Consider the following 16,280-nt stretch of genomic DNA (forward strand, 5'->3'; position numbering starts at 1 on the left):
GCCAGCTGGACCAGCCAAGCATCACTCGTCCCGTGAGTCCAGGTCCAGCCTGCAGAAAGGGATCGTGCAGACAGCAGGAGCCATATAGCATGCTTGGACTTCTTGAAGAAGTAACGCCTTGTTGGCATAAACTACAACCCTGCTTGCTGCTCAAGTAATAGTGGAGAAGGCAGCCGTGGCTTCTTTAGTGAGATGCTTGTACTGTTTGGTGAGCCCAGGAGCTACGTACTGACCAGCTGACTGGAGACCAGACAGAGGAGATGGTCTCTGGGTTTGCCCTGCCGTCACTCCTGAAATTGCATTTCTTTCCTCTCCTTAGCCACCAGTTTTCAAAACCCTTATAGGAACTTTCAGTCTTTGATACCATCACCTGTTTGTCAGGCTTTTGCTGAAACTCACCCTGGGTGCACGTGAGAGCTAAGGTGTGAACATGGGCGCTCGCAGGTATATAGACAAATGAAAAGATCACATAAAACCTGTTTCCTTAAGAAAACAGCCTGAACACACTCTTCAATGATAGCTTGTTACGTAGATGTCTCATTTAGCTAGCTGGACGTGAGTACTTCTGTGCTGAACAGATACTGCTTTATTAGCAGGTGCAAGTAAAAGTTATTGGTCCTGAGAACATTGTAGATGGCGACAGAACCTTAATCCTGGGACTTATCTGGATCATTATACTTCGATTTCAGATTTCGTCTATCAAACTTGATAAGGTGAAACAGTCTCTTTGTCTTTTTGCCTGATCAGTGTATTTCAGAGACTTCGTAGAGTTTCAGGCCAGCAAGGGCCATTTTGATGATGTTTCCCAACTGTTTTGACCATGCAGGTCTTACAACATTACCTGGTTATTCAACCAGCAATTTCTAAAAGCAATTGAATTTGTTTTATGCTTTCTCAGAGACAGAAAACTGTAGATTTGAGATAGATAGGATAGTCATATTCCACACTCTCTTCCACAAACTTTTTACTGGCTTTTGAATCCAGAAAAATTTCTCTGACAACAATTCTCTCTAGATTTGAACTGCATGCTGCTCCTTTGCTCTTTCTCTGAAGAAAAGTATACTTTCTAAAATAATTTAACAGGTACTCTAAGTACAGCAAAAATAAGGTCCTATGAAGGTATTATGAAATCATTATTGTTAATTTCTAACATTAGACCTGGATACATTATATTTTGTTTCTGAATTCTAGTTCCTGGCTAAAGGAAGCAAATAAACTGAGCTTTGCTTTCCATGTGATTTCTACAAACCTTACAGAAGAGAAACATTTTCAAACTTTTTAACACCTTCAATTCACTTTTACTTTAGTAGAAAACTTCTACTTGTATGTTAAATCATTCTACCTCAATGGCAGATACAGTCTGCAAGTCATGACTTTGAGGGGATTTGTGACTAGGACAGGAGTAATACAAAGTGATCTTTGGGAACATAAGCTTAAACCTGCTGATGCTACTTCTGTGTATAGTTCACACTGATTTTTCTTTTTCCTGCTCTTTTCACAGGAAGAATTTGGAGGCAGAGCTGACGTTCTGTTTGCCAATGAAGCCTTACTACTCTGGTGTCAGCATAAAACTGCCAGCTATTCCAATGTGAATGTGAAGGACTTCTCCAAGAGCTGGAGTGATGGACTGGCCTTCAATGCACTCATACATGCTCACAGGTAAGATCTGATGGATCAGTTCAGGAGGTGCCCATTGCTGTTTCTAGCTCCGGCACAAGTTGTTCCCGGGTCTGAGTTACAAGTACTTGTCAAGAAACTGTCAAATTGTCTCTTTTCCCTTTTTCACTGAAGACTCTCCTTTCTTAAATGAATATTTTCTGTCTGAGGAAGGAAGGGCCAAAAGCTCCTGCTTGGTAGTTCCTTTAGTTGGGTGTCAAATCAAATTTCACACATCTGAACAACACTGCCCATTATTTGGTTGTAGCCCCTCAGTCGTGTTCCTGTTGCCCTTTTGAAAAAGGTATTTTGGAGACTGGTTTTATTGTGTGACCTTTGTGGGCACAGATACCTTCTGGTTCAGTTGTTACAGAGTAAACAACCTCTCGGTCTCTTTTCTTTCTCCCTTCTCCGGACCTTTGAAAAAGTGTGAAGAAAACAGCCCAAGGCAGGAAAGAGAAACCTCCTGGGAGAACCTTGAACATTTCTTCTCCAATGAACAGTTCTGCTACATCTTCTGGCAGGATACCACAGGGGAATCCTGCAACTTCCCCAGCTGGGAGTCCTTTTCCAGAGTTGCCTGTCTAGTGGGCTTTGGTCTTCACCCACCAGTGAAGAGGAGAAATAAGTGAAGGGCAGAGATTTGCTGGGAGTGGTACATCCAGTTTTATAAGGGACAATTTTCTTCCTGTTATGGAGGCAAGGAGCAATGCTCTTGAATGAAGCTCAGGGTCAGGCAGCGTAATTTCAGCATTGCTGTCACATTCCTTAGTCTAATAAACAGATTATGATCTGGAAGAATTTATGGCAAACATAAATCTTTCTTCCCCTCCATGCCCCGTTCTTCTCCTTGCCCAGGCCTGATCTCATTCACTATAGCTCACTGCGGCAGGACCAGCCCATCAAAAACCTGAACAATGCCTTCAATGTTGCTGAGAAAGAACTAGGAATCAGCAAACTGCTGGATGCTGAGGATGTGGCAGTACCCTACCCAGATGAGAGATCCATCATGACTTATGTGTCACTCTATTACCACTACTTCTCCAGACTGAAACAAGGCCAGACAATACAAAAGCGACTTACCAAAGTAAGTGCATTGCTGTGTTCAGAACTTAAAAGTTAAATATGTACAGCTAAATTTATGTTGGAAATGGGGTTTTTTTGTGCCAACTCAACTTCACTGTCATTTGCAAATGGACATCAAATGAATCAAATGGCACAGCCATTTGAAAGACCTTTTATCATCTCTTGAATCTTAAGAAGTGTCTGTAGACTCTCTGATCTCTAAAGGGGATTGCATTTGTCTCACTGAAAATGAATCCTTTTTTGACCTCAGTTTCTGTTTGAGAACTGATATGGCTTCAAGGCAGCTTAGGTATACAGAGCTCAGTAATCTTGGGAGGATTACTGCTAGGCAAAAGTAGACCTAGTCAACAATTTTCTGATTTAATAGGAAAGATGATCCCTTATTCTATGGGACTATTTTGGATTTTTAATTCCTGTGAAAGTTGTCCTCCTTTCCTTCTAACTCCTTAGTCAGGTACAAAATGGGGGGGTGCGGGGTGGGGAAAGACATGAAAAATGAGGGAGTGTAAAAGAAGGGGAAACACTCCTAGGGGGAAAAAAACCCCAAAGGTAAAAAAAAAAATCTACATACATTTTGTCTCATATATAATCATGAGTTATACAAAAAACTACTTGCATCCTGTTGATGGAAAACTACAGGAGTTTTGTAGCTGTTCCAAAGAAGGCCACTTTCCTTAGAGATAATTTCTTTTCTGCCTTCAGAACCTTCAGAATATTCTGTCAAAATTATTCTCAAATTAATCTGTCAAAATAATTGTCAAAAATACAAAAAAAAATAGCCTGCAGAAAACCTACACACTCAGGATGGGTCCTACATGAGCATCTGGAGTCAGGGAACTGCCTGTGCAGTTGAGAGGGGGAATGTATTGCTTAATGGGAGGCACAAAAATTCAAACTAAGACTTCTCTGGTGGTGATAAGGTGAAAAGCTTTTGCAAAGCAGGGTTTGCTCAGCTAGCAAAGTGGTCTGGGACAACAACAAGATGATCCCGAAACCTGTATCGGTTAACAGTGATGTTCTCTGAAGAGAAGCTTTAGATCAGAGCAGGACTTGGGATTCAGCCAAAGACTGGGCATCAGTGAGGAGAGTGGGCAGCAGCATTTGAGCGGTCTACACGTCAGTCTCTGGATTTTGTCCAGGAGACATTATTTTTCTTCTGATAAACCTGAAAAAGTCCTTGAGTAACCAAGTATGAGTTAAAGGAACTATGAAGATCAAACAGGCCATAACTTTAGTATTATGGGAAAAAACAGAAAAAGCATATCTTAGTCTGTCCTTTTTCAGTTCTTGCTGTGCTCCACTGACTTCCATTTTGTATTTATTCCTTCTTTCTCTCTCTTTCCACTTACCGGCTTCTTTTTCTCTGTGCATCCTTCCCTATTTTTAGCCTGTCTCTAATACTACGTTCCTGTCTTCCTGCCCTTCTGACACATGCAAACATTCAGAGGGAGAGCAAAACAGGTGTTAATCTCTTCATATCCTTAGTCCCCTCAAATAGACAGCTCTGAATTTAGTAATAGGATTGGGCAGGGAAGCCTGAATCTGTCAGGGAAGCCTCTGAGTTCAGACTAAGTGTGTGACCAGGATGGCAGAGAGAATCAGCTCGTAGAGGTAAATCTCCTTTCCCCCTCCCGTCTGAAGTGACCATGCATTTGCTAGGATCTTTCAGCAAGAACTGGGTACGATGGCAGAAAATACAGAAGGGAGCCCTGGTGTCATGGGCTGCTTTTCCTGCACTAAAGGTTGGTGCTGTTTTACTCCTCTTCCCACACTGTGACCCTTACGGATTGCCCAGTGCGCTTTCTGTAGGTAAGAGCAGACCACCGCCCGCGGCGCGGGCCATTGCTGGGTGCCCCCTCCCTTGCTAATCCGCCTGGCTGGAGCAAGCGGGAGCGCCGGGAGCAGGCAGCCTTGCTCAGCCTTACACCTGCGGGCTGCAGGAGGGCTGCTACCTTAAGGGCAAGGAACAAATGCAACACAAAGTAAGAAGACAAAGATGGGGAAAAGTGTGAAACGGGGAGGAAGGATGATTTCATTCTAACACTTTTTATTTCATTATGGATTTCATTCTAAATGTTTGTTCCAGCGTTTACCTGAACTTGAAATAAAGGCAGGCCAGACCGCAAATGAAACAGATAAATGTCTTGGACTTGGAAAATTAGTATTGAGAGTTAACATCCTTACAACCCCCCTGTCTGACTACAAGACGTGCTCTAATAACATATATAAAGAGAAACAATTCCAGCAGAAGAGACTGGTCAAACAGCCCCTTCTCACAGTCTGCTCTGGGCATGTGAGAGAACCAGGATCTTGTCAGATGGTTTCCTAATAGCCTAAGGTGGTGAAGCTAAGAGGGTGTCATTGCACATTGGATGGGATAGAGTTGTTTTGGTTTTAGGAATGAGTGGAAAAAAAATATCTGTTTTTTCCATTGTGAATTAAAAAATCTAAACCCTCAATCTGGGATTCTTGCTTTCTAGTCAGCCCACGTAGGAACTGCTGACGGTCTTCATATGCATGCTGTTTATTCCAAAATTAACCTTTTCTTAAATAAAAACTGAAAAGAGACATTAAATAATATTTATCTGTGGTTTATGGAAGGTTATTCTAGGATTCCACCTGGCCTCAGATGTGACTGCTGTCATCACATTGGTATAAAAATGTGATAACTGTGGCAACCTGCTTGTCATATACTGTTTTCTGGACACACATTCAACTATTTGAATCCTAAGCTTGGTTTATTAAGATGTTGTTTTCTGTTCACCCACCTTCTTCATTCTGCTTCTTATGTGGCTTGTAACTTCATATTCCCATCACAGGTCATGTTCTTCCTGAAGGAGATAGATGACTTGAAGCTTCTATATGAGCAGATGGTCTCTGACCTTCTGAAATGGATTAAACACAAGGTGACAGAACTGGATGACCGTCACTTCCCCAACTCTCTTCAGGGAATGTGGCTGCTCATGGCCAACTTCAAGACCTTCCGCACTGTGGAGAAACCCCCCAAATATCAAGAGAAGGGCATGATTGAAGCTCATCTCTTCAACATTAGGACCAAGCAGAGAGCCAACAACCAACGGCCATACTTGCCCCCAGAGGGGAGGATGCTGCAGGATGTGGAAAAACACTGGATTATGCTGGAAAAGGCAGAGCACAACCGGGGAAAAGCACTACAGGAGGAGATGCTGAGGCTAGAAAGGCTGGAACAGCTAGCCCAGAGGTTTTTGAAGAAGGCAGCCCTGCGTGAGTCCTACCTGGAAGACATGAGGAAAGTGATAGGGAAGCAGGACTTCTGGCCAGAGAGTGCAGACAGGATGGAGGCTGCTAGTAAGAAGCTGGAAGCCATTGTGGCAGATGTGCTCCCCAGGAGGGAGCGCTTCACAGCTCTGGATGAGATGGCCGCAGTCATCAGCCAGGAGAACTATCATGGCAAAGATCAAATCGTGGAGAAGTGAGTGACAGTTATGAGACTGTTGTAGTGGAGGCTGAGTTCAAAGTCTGTGCTGTGGTAGAAGGAAATGAATTGTAGCTATGAATTGTAGCTCTGCTCCTTGTGAGTAGAACTAGCAGAAATATCTTCTACCTGTGAACAGTTTCAGCAGATAAGACAAATGCTTCATCTTCTTTAAAGCTATAAATTTTTTTTTCTTGACTGATCAAACCCCCAGGCTGATTTCTGGTGAAAAGTAATTTTAAGGTATTTTCATTATATATGAAAATGCTTGTTCTGCCAAAAATTCTATCTTCCATAAAAAATGCTTAGAGGGATACATACTTTTTTTTTTCAAATCAACACTCCCCTCCCCCTCCCAGTGTGTAGTTTGGGGAGCTACAGAAGGCACAACATGGATTGACTCCAGTTTGGAGCAAATCTTGAGAAATTATAACTTCTGTGATTATGGATATAGCCTGATTTGGGAATGGCTAAGAATGCCATACAAATAACTTCTCTTGGGGTATTTCAGTGCTTTTCCAGTTTCAGACAAAATCAGAAACTTGTGGGAAAACTAAGAAAATTAGTCTATAAAAGAGTAAACCAGACTCTTTATGAGATCGGATTGTGACTCATGATATGGTTTAGATTAATTTTTTACTTTTAGCAGCCATTTGAAGACCACTTCTTTTTTTCTAAGCCTTTCCATTGTGTCAAATGAAAGCAATGTAGGTTCTCAGGTATGAGGATCCATAAAAAAAAAAAAAAAGGTCTAAATCAAAAAAAGGCAATGACAGTTGATGTGCTAATCAAAATTCCTCTCCGTGGTCACACTAATTAGATAACAACATTGCTTTGACCTGTTTTGTGATCATGGCCTGTCCTCTTGCACTAGTGGCAAGAGTTGTGTGTGTTCATTTAGATCCCCTAAAGCTACAAGCACTGAGAACCTACCAGTGCCACCCAAGTTCTTTGGTCCAAACTGGTCATCTCTCTCCCTTCCTTTGTAGGCAAAACAGCATTTCAAAACAGTGGCAGGATCTTCTGCATCAGCTGCAGAGACGACAACACTCCCTGGGTGCAATGCAGGAAATTCTGGGTCTCCTGAGGGACATCGATGCCATTATGGAGGAGCTGAAAGAGCTGCAGGTACTGAGCCCTCTCCACCAGCACACAGCTTGCACTGCTGTCTGCGTCCCTAAAAAAGCCCCTACGTTCCAGGGACTGCCTGGTGCTAACAAAAGATAAGTCTATCAGCTATAGAAAAAATACACCATTTTAACCTGAATGCTTAACTGTGCGTTTCAGTTCGTCATTGCAGGTAACCACATGAGAAAATCCAGGCTTTGCTGCGGGGGCTTTCCCTACTCAGAAAGCCAGATATGGGAGGGTGCACTACAGGTTAGAGTTATGTAGTAAAACAAAGATGGGAAGAAATCTCACCTAAATTTAGAAGTGTAAAAGCAAAAAACAGAATAAAACAGCCTCCTGTTCCCATTCCACATAATTCTTCTGAAAGACCTTCTGGAAGTACTTCCAGTGGTTATACAGGTGGGGACCGGCTCAGGCATATGTCTGGCCTTCAGGTATCTAAACTTGTGAGAGTGAAAAATTCCACTGTAAATGCACAGTGATTGCTTTTAGTAAGAATTTCCAGGTGTTACCAGAGCATCAGAGTGCAAAGTCTTCTCTTTAGCATAGGAAATAACTGGTTTCATATTGATTTTGTAATGGCAGGAGATATATATATATATCCTTTTGTCTTGCTGTATCTTACTTAAGGACAGAAAAATCCTTATGACTCTGGGTTGCCTTGTGTCTAAGTTGAAATATATATGTTATATGAAGTTGGAATTTCAAATTAAAGAGCTATCCATAAGTTACAAATCTTTCTGTCCTAGTGTTAGTAAGCAAAGAACACCTAATGGTGGTGATGTTGGAACCATGATAGCCTGAGGATATGGCAGAAGATTGATAAGGAAAGATAATGTCCTACAATAGGATTGATAGTTGTATCCATCGATACAGTTAGAAAGAGGACAGCCTTTTAAGCACTTGGTAACTTCATCAGCCATTAAATACTATGAAGTACTTATTTTCACTGTTTAGATAGTAAAGGCAAGTAAGTTCCTCAAACAACGTTGTAGTCAAAACATACCGTAACATGGGATATTCTAGAATTCTCCAAACACACTGAAACAATCTGCCTACAGGTGGGTGTATAGCAAAGGGCTATTCCTTGTGCCCATGAATTCTGAGACCTTGAGTGCTTAATCAATAGCAATAACTTAAGTGTGAAAACAGATGCTTATTCGGAGAGGCCATTACTTGCACTGCAGTAGATAGAAACTGCATTATTGCCATTAGCTTGTGAAACTGAAAGAAAAATATGATTCCTCTAATTAGGCAGTTTTTCAGCTTTACCTAGCTGACATCATTCTTTCACATTTAGAAGCTATGAGAGTCAACAGGAACCTTTCAGCTGATTTCTTTGTACTGAGCCCCTGGATGCACTCTCTGCCAATGCCTTTTGTTTCACGCCTTGTTTGCAGGTGTTAGTGAATTCCCAGGACTGTGGGAAGCAGCTCCTGGAAGCAGTAGATTTGCTGCAGAAGCACAACTTGGTTGACTCACAGATCTCTTCCTATGATGATCGACTGACACACATCACCCAGAGGACAGCAGAAATCAGCAAGGACAACACAGTTAAACCAGAAGTGCTTTATGCAAAAGTGCAGATGCTTCGCCAGCTGTATCAGAACCTTACAGCTCTGAGCAAGTCACGGTAGGGCTTTGCTTCTGGCTCCGTTCTTCCTGATTAGGACGACCAGTCATTCCCTTAACAAGAAGATACAGCTTCCCAGCATTTGAAATTTTTCATTTCTCCATTTATAAAGACATAACACCACTTGAGTGTCTTGATTGTGGTTAACTGAAAGAGGTCACTTGCTTTCATAGGTGAAGAATAGCGTCGTTCTCAGCACTTACTATGACTTGCTTTATGTGAAGTCTGAATAGCATGCGGTTCTCTCCTCCGCTCCTAGAGGAAGAGGGAACTGTAATTTTGTTTTCTTTGTTGTCTTGCATGAATATATTAATCTATGACAAAGAGGAATTAAAGGCATTCAAATTTTGGATTTTCTAGATTCTTCTGTGGTTATACTACCATTGCCTCCATGGGATCCTAATTCTGACTGTATATATACTGTTTCTTTGTTTCAGAAAATCTCAGCTAGAAGAGGCTTTGAAGCTTTTTGAATTCTTCCGTGACTGCAAAGAGGAAGAATTGTGGATCTCTGAGAAATGTAAGCTAGCAAGAATGACAACACTAGGGAAAGATGTCAGCCAGATTACAGCCTCTATTCAGAAGCACAAGGTATCTTTCTTTGCTTTTCATTACAGAAAGACTTTAGAACATCTATGCCCTTCAGTTCAGTCAGTGCAGCCCTTAAAGTAAGCTGTCAAACCACTTGCTATCTCCAGTGTCATGACCAGGGTCTGGAATTTTTAACAAATGTATCAGGTAGGGATTCTTTCCCAAGAGGGGAAGGAAAAGGTAGAGAAGGAATACGCTTCCTATTGGACTAGAAGTGTGGCTTCTAGTGAAGACACTGGGCTCCATATTAGCTCACTTTGGATGGGAGGGAAAAAAGGTTGCTTGGTTTTGTTTTTCCACCCACATTTCCTGGCCAAGAGAGATGTGGGGAAAGAAAGAGATGGTGGAAAGACAGATATCAGTAGGCAGGATGGATAACATTGTGTGAGCTTGCAAATCCCTTACCATTTTCCTTAAGAGCTTGCTGTGGGCTAACACCAAAAGTTTAGCTATATGAGCTACTGCCTTTTTACAGCAAAGAATCACTGTGAACAAGTGAAGAGACCTGTGGACTTGAGAACTTGCGTGACAAAACTGAAACAGGAGACTATTCTGTAATTTTTAGTCTACATTTGTGTGCATATGTTTGCGTATTTGTTGCTTCTGGAAGGTGTAAGACAGCTGAATTGGTGGATGACAAACAAGTATCTCCTTCAGAGAAGACTGCCTAACAAGCTTCAGATCAAAGGCAAAAAGTAGGGCAGTAACTTCTGTGTGGGGAGCCAAGGGGCAATCATCTCAGGGCTCAGGGAAGAGTTAGAGGCATGGATAAGACACAAGGCTCTCGGAGGCGTCTGTATTACAGTAGCAGAGAATAGGCCCAGAATCGGCCCCCCTCTTTGCTCTCAGCTGGGGGGGAGTGAGTTATGCTGACATGTCTCCCATCCTTCTGCTAGGCTCTGGAAGCGGAGTGCAATTCCCACAGGGCCGTGTGTACGGATGTGATGAGGAGGGGCTGGGAGCTGAGCCAGAAGAACCCTGCACGCCAGGAGGACATTCTGAGGCAGACAGACAACCTCCAGAAATTGTGGCAGAAGCTCCAAGATGAGGTGGCTGATCGCAAAAGCCGCCTGCAAGCAGCTGCTCTCATCAAACAGGTAAGCAGGGCTGTGCTGCGGTGCACGGTATGGGGGACATGGATGTGGCTCAGATCTGCCCCATGCCCCCACAGTGCAGGGCAACAGTGGCAGGAAGCCTTCAGGTGTCAACCTTCAAAAAGATCTCCAGCAGCAGAGTCTCAATCCTCCTGCAAACCACTCAGGCAGAAGATTGGAGCAGCTGGGAGTTGCACTAAGTTAAAAACGTTAATGGAAATAGCTCCCGTAGTAGTGCTAATGCAGAGTCTTTTCTGCGGGTGGGATCTGGGTAGCTGTGTGACATTTTTCTAACATGAAAAAAACCTCGACCAAAAAGCAACAATGAAAAAAACGTCCGTAAGACTTGGGTCAACCATGAACTTCTCAAAGCCTGGGAAATGTTTGCCACTGCCATTCTGATTTACACTTTTGCACCTACAAACATTCACACATCTGCAAATAAAAAGCTCTCACAACAGCAGCCTTCATAAATCACGTAACGTTATCTCAGGTATACTTACTCTCCTTCTCCTAAAGTTCTTTGCTCTGTCTGTTGTTCCCATGAGATGCCTGACCAAACTTAACAGCTTTGTTCTTGACAAAGTCTAAATTCTCTCTTAAGTTTAACATCATTATGGTGTTTTAGTTCTTCTTTTTCTTTCACTATAATAGGTTTTCTTTTTTTTTTCTGTTGTACCTTTATTCTAGATCTCAATCGTGTTTTGCTTTTTTACAACCATAGCCAGGCAGTCTGCAAATTCTGGGAAAAAAAAGAAACATTTTTTTTGTAGATTGAGTTCATTGTTCATTCTCGGACTATTCCTTAGAACTTTTAGAAAATATCTGTTGGAATTACGTGGTGCCTACCAACATCATACTTAGTAGGTTCTTTTTACCACTGCTATTAAGCACCGTAAAGTTTTAGTTAGTTTTTAAAGAGTTAGATAGGCAATTATTGAATCTGTTTACTCACTGTGATTCTGTGAATTACCTGTGCTTGATGTGATCATGAAATACATCATGAATTTAAAGCTACCTTATTCATAGCTTTCACAATACCTGGAAATAACCTTATAGCTATAGACCTAATAGCGTTTCTTCTTATTAATAATGTTCAAAAGAGGAAGGAGCTGAATATGATACTTTCAGGATGAATCCAAGTGTTTTCTTCCCTGTGTTCCTTCAGTACTTTGCTGACATCAATGAAGCAAATTCATGGCTGCGAGAAAGGCAGCCCCTTCTGGCCAGCAAGGACTACGGAAAAGATGAGTCGAGTGCCGAAGCGCTGTTGCATCGTCACTTGCGCCTGGAGAAGGAGATCGCAGCCTACTCCTCTGAGATGAGACGCCTGAAAGAGCAGGCTGACATTGCAGCAGGGCAAGCTCCAGCTGCGGTAAGTGGATGAGGCATTTAGTCACATTTTGCTAAAGCATGTAAATGAAATGTGTAAAATGTTTTGATTTTTCCAGACTAGGATATTCCAAATGACCTAAACAAGAGCAGGGGTTTTTAATCCAGAAGAAATTTTAAGTGAGAATTGAGGCAGATTTTTAGATGACAAAGAAATTCATTGGCCAGTTGTAGCTCACCTAGTGAGTGTTCTGTGAAATGCTAGAAATGTATTTGTCTACATTAGTTCCCTCTACCAGTCCTCACAAATACCTTCTCACTCTATTTGCATAACAGTATTAATTTAAATCAGCTTTGAAAGGCAGACATTTAATCTAAACATCTTTACAAATTCTTTCTGCATCCCAACGTAGTGATGAACCATCCCACAGCTCCAGGAGCAATTCGTGCCATCCCAGGATAGGTGTTTAAGACGCATGAGGTGAAGTCGACATCTGCAGATGCCCCTCTGTTCCGCTGACTGGAAGGGGAACTTTTGACTTGAATCAGCTCATTTGACAACAGAATTCAGGGGAGATGAGTGACACATTGCATAGCTTGTTTCTTTCAGAGTTCTATGGTCACTCAACGTTTAGCTAAACCTGTCTGAGAGCTATGAGCACCATTTTGGGTCTTTCCTTTACCTTGATCGTTCCAACATTAATTTTTATTGGAACAGAAGTTTTATTGCTTTGTTATTAACATGAAAAAGAATCTGACAAGAAAGTATTGATGTGCAAATAAAAGCATTTATTCACTAGGGCACTCACAGGCTTTGAAATTGGAAATGTTCAGGTACTAAATCATCACTACAAACAGAACTGTGGGCATAGTTGATTCCCTGTTTTGTTGGCAATTTTAAGAATTTTACAAAACAAACCCCAAACAACCTTGATGTGGGCAGAAAATGAAAATTTTTACTGAATCAATATATTTTAATGTGAGCTAAATGAAACTTCTTCAAACAAAACTAAAATGTTTTTCAGTTATTTAGTTTATTCTTTCAGAATAAAACAAAGGAAACTGACTCAAACAAATACTGGAAATGTTTTGTTTAAAGGGTCAGAATGCTGTGGTTTGAACTAGCAAGGCCAAATTTTCCTTACATGTGAAATTTTTATCCGGATCAGGAGTATTCACCCACTGATTCTCTTAAATTTTACTTAACAGATAGCGAAGACGGAAGCCCCAAGTAACTTAAATCAAAAGACAGCAAAGCTGCTGTTCAGTCGAACCTGCGCAACATCTGAAACTGCATTCCCTGGAACTGCCAGTCCAGATGTTCATTTTCTTCCAGAGAATATCAGGAAGACCCAAGACGAAATAGATTCACTTTATGAAAATCTACAGAGCATGGCTGAGGTATAGTATCTCCTCCTGTGCTTTGCAGTTCACAAAACCAGTCAAGTCCAAAGCAAAGCTAAGTGAGGTTAAAGTGCGGTGCTGGCTCCTGCTTTTCAGTTTAATAACGTGCCTCAATCCTGTAGGACTGCAAGGTTTGAGAATATCATTGCAGTTTGGTATCAAAATGTATTTTATGTTGGCAAACTTCCCATTTACCTTCTAGTCTTTTTAAGTGATGAAGACTGGATTCTTCTGTGTAATCTTTTCTTTCCCTAATGTTTGTTTGCTGCAGCTCCTAAATCTTTGGGCTGTTTTACCTGATACCAGAGAATAATAATAACAACAGAACAAACAAAACCAACATCAAGCCAAAAAACCCGAAGCATAATCTGCAGTCTCCAATTATTACTTTTCACTCCCACCTGCCACAGTCTTGCCCCAAGGACCAACAAAACCATGTTGTGTGGGACTTGCATGCTGCTGAGGGGACTGAGGTGACTGCTCTGCCAGCAGCTGGCGGCCTGCCGGGGCTGAGCGCTCTCCAGCTGCTTCTCTTACGCCTTTAAACCGCTGTTGCTCTGGGAAGAAGAACTGTGATCTTAAGTTAACACGTTTGTTCTCTTTCAGCAGTCTGGCAAAAACGCTAAGCTGCTAAGCTACCAACTGGGTAGTGTAGTTTAAATGCAAGGATTCCCCCCCCCCCCCCTTCAAACAGCAAGGAGTTATTACAACAATACCTAAGTCTTCATCTGTCTTACAGGACAGAAAAAAGGCTCTGGAGGAGATGATTGGATATTACCGCTTCTGTAGCTCCTGTGAAGAATTTCAGTCATGGATGAAGGACAAAGAGAACATCTTCCGGACTCTCCAGCCTCAAGCAGACAACGTAGAGGTCATGCAGCAGAAATACCAGGTACCCCTTTTCCCTGCTCACAGATCACAGGATTAACTGGATTGCCCTTGGGACACTAGATAAAAGTTGGGAAATGCAGTTGTGAGAGTCTTTTCATTCATTTCATCATACGGAATCATGTATAGATCAGATATTTCTTTCATATAAACTATGCCAGGCTTATTGAAGCCAATGTAATTATGTCCCTTCAACCTCTCCTTTTGTATCACAGTACAAAAGGACTTTTGTTATGGTTTATCTCATACCACGTGAAGAAAAATGCCAGATGATGGGAAGATGGCATGCTGTGTGCCAGCGGAGGGGATGGCATGGTGTGGTGCATGGTGTGGTTCACAGTGCATGCTGTGGTGTGGTGCATGGTATGCTGCGCTGCATGGTGCATGGTGTGGTGTGCTGCATGGTGTGGTGCACAGTGCATGGTGTGGTGTGGTTCACAGTGTGGTGCACAGTATAGTGTGGTGTGGTGCACAGTGTGGTGCATGGTGTGGTTCACAGTGTGGTGCACAGTGTAGTGTGGTGTGGTGCACGGTGAGGTATGGTGCATGGTGTGGTGCATGGTGTGGTGCACGGTGTGGTCCACGATGTGGTGCACGGTGCACAGTGTGGTGTGGTGCACAGTGTGGTGCATGGTGCACAGTGTGGTGTGGTGCATGGTGCGGTACACAGTGTGGTGTGGTGCATGGTGTGGTGCACAGTGCATGGTGTGTTGTGGTGCATGGTGTGGTGCACGGTGTGGTGTGGTGCATGGTGTGCTGCATGATGTGCATGGTGCACAGTGTGGTGTGGTACACGGTGTGGTGCACAGTGCACATGTGGTGTGGTGCATGGTGTAATGCATGTTGTGGTGTGGTGCACAGTGCTGTGCACAGTGTAATGCACGTAGTGATGTGTACGGTACACAGTGTGGTGTGGCGCATGGTGCATGTGTGGTGTGGTGCACGGCGTGGTGCGGTGCACAGTGCACATGTGGTGTGGTGCACAGTCTGGTGCACAATGTAGTGCAAGGTGCACGGTGTGGTGTGGTGCACAGCGTGGTGCACGGTGTGGTCTGGTGCATGATGTGGTGCAGGGTGCACGGTGTGGTGCACAGTGTGGTTCACAGTGTGGTCTGGTGCATGATGTGGTGCACGGGGTGTAGTGCGCAGTGTGGTGCAAGGTGGTTGGTGCAGGGTGCACGGTGCGGTGGTTGGTGCAGGGTGCAGGGCGCAGGGTGCGGTGGTTGGTGCAGGGCGCAGGGTGCGGGGTGCACGGTGTGGCAAGCCGCCGGCTGCAGGAGGCCGCGGGCGGGCCGGGGGGCGGCTGTGAGCGCGGGAGCCGGGCCATGCCGCGCGTTATTAACAGTTGCGTGCCCAGAAAGCACCCCCAGGCTCTGCGTTCCTGTATCTTTTCTATTTTAGAATTTTCTAGTGGAACTGGCTGCGGGCAAAGGCCGGCTGGGAGAGATCGAGGACTTGGCTGTGAAGTACGGGCAGGCCAGTCCCAGCAAATATCCCCAGATCCGGATCTGGCTGGAAACGATCGCCCGCAGGTAAAGGCTCTGCCGGTCACCAGGGCGCTGCGGGCGGGTGCGGAGCGGCCCGGTCTGGCCCGGTCTGGCCCCGCGGAGCCACCGTCCCACGGGGCGCCCGGGGCGGCTGGCGCCCACAGAGGGGCCCGGGGCCGGGGGCAGCCCGGGGCAGCGCGTCCCCGCCGGGCCGCGGCCTGAGCGGGAGGGCCCCGGTGGCGGCGCGGGCCGGGCCGGGCCGGGCCGGGCCGCCGGGGGTGAGGAGAGGCGCCGCCGCACGCAGGGCAGCCGCCGCAGCGGGAGCGAGCGGGGCCGGTGGCCGGGGCCCGAGGTGAGTGCCCGGCCGCAGGCTGCCCCGCCGCCCGGCTGCCTCCAGGAGCGGGGGCTGCTTCTGGGCCCGCACAGGTATTTAAACTGCAGCAGTTCGCGTGGGTGTGTGCTGAAGCGGGGTGTGAATCTGCCCCCGGGCAGCAGTGATGGATTCAGAGCAGTTCCATCCGTAT

The 16,280-nt window shown here is 44.3% G+C and overlaps 1 protein-coding gene across 1 annotated transcript in view; it reads left to right on the forward strand.

Moving 5' to 3' along the window:
- SPTBN5 (spectrin beta, non-erythrocytic 5) overlaps window positions 1–16,280 on the forward strand; it is a 99,183-nt gene that overhangs the window by 3,314 nt on the left and 79,589 nt on the right. Inside the window, exons 3-14 of the mRNA XM_055806530.1 lie at window positions 594–713; window positions 1,502–1,659; window positions 2,515–2,743; window positions 5,562–6,193; window positions 7,186–7,324; window positions 8,728–8,960; window positions 9,398–9,551; window positions 10,448–10,648; window positions 11,814–12,020; window positions 13,187–13,378; window positions 14,121–14,273; window positions 15,671–15,801. Coding sequence (XP_055662505.1) covers window positions 594–713; window positions 1,502–1,659; window positions 2,515–2,743; window positions 5,562–6,193; window positions 7,186–7,324; window positions 8,728–8,960; window positions 9,398–9,551; window positions 10,448–10,648; window positions 11,814–12,020; window positions 13,187–13,378; window positions 14,121–14,273; window positions 15,671–15,801 — 2,549 coding nt within the window. The remainder of the gene's footprint in view (window positions 1–593; window positions 714–1,501; window positions 1,660–2,514; window positions 2,744–5,561; window positions 6,194–7,185; window positions 7,325–8,727; window positions 8,961–9,397; window positions 9,552–10,447; window positions 10,649–11,813; window positions 12,021–13,186; window positions 13,379–14,120; window positions 14,274–15,670; window positions 15,802–16,280) is intronic.

This window comes from Falco peregrinus, chromosome 1 (genome assembly GCF_023634155.1).
Source record: "Falco peregrinus isolate bFalPer1 chromosome 1, bFalPer1.pri, whole genome shotgun sequence".
Classification (NCBI taxonomy): domain Eukaryota; kingdom Metazoa; phylum Chordata; class Aves; order Falconiformes; family Falconidae; genus Falco; species Falco peregrinus.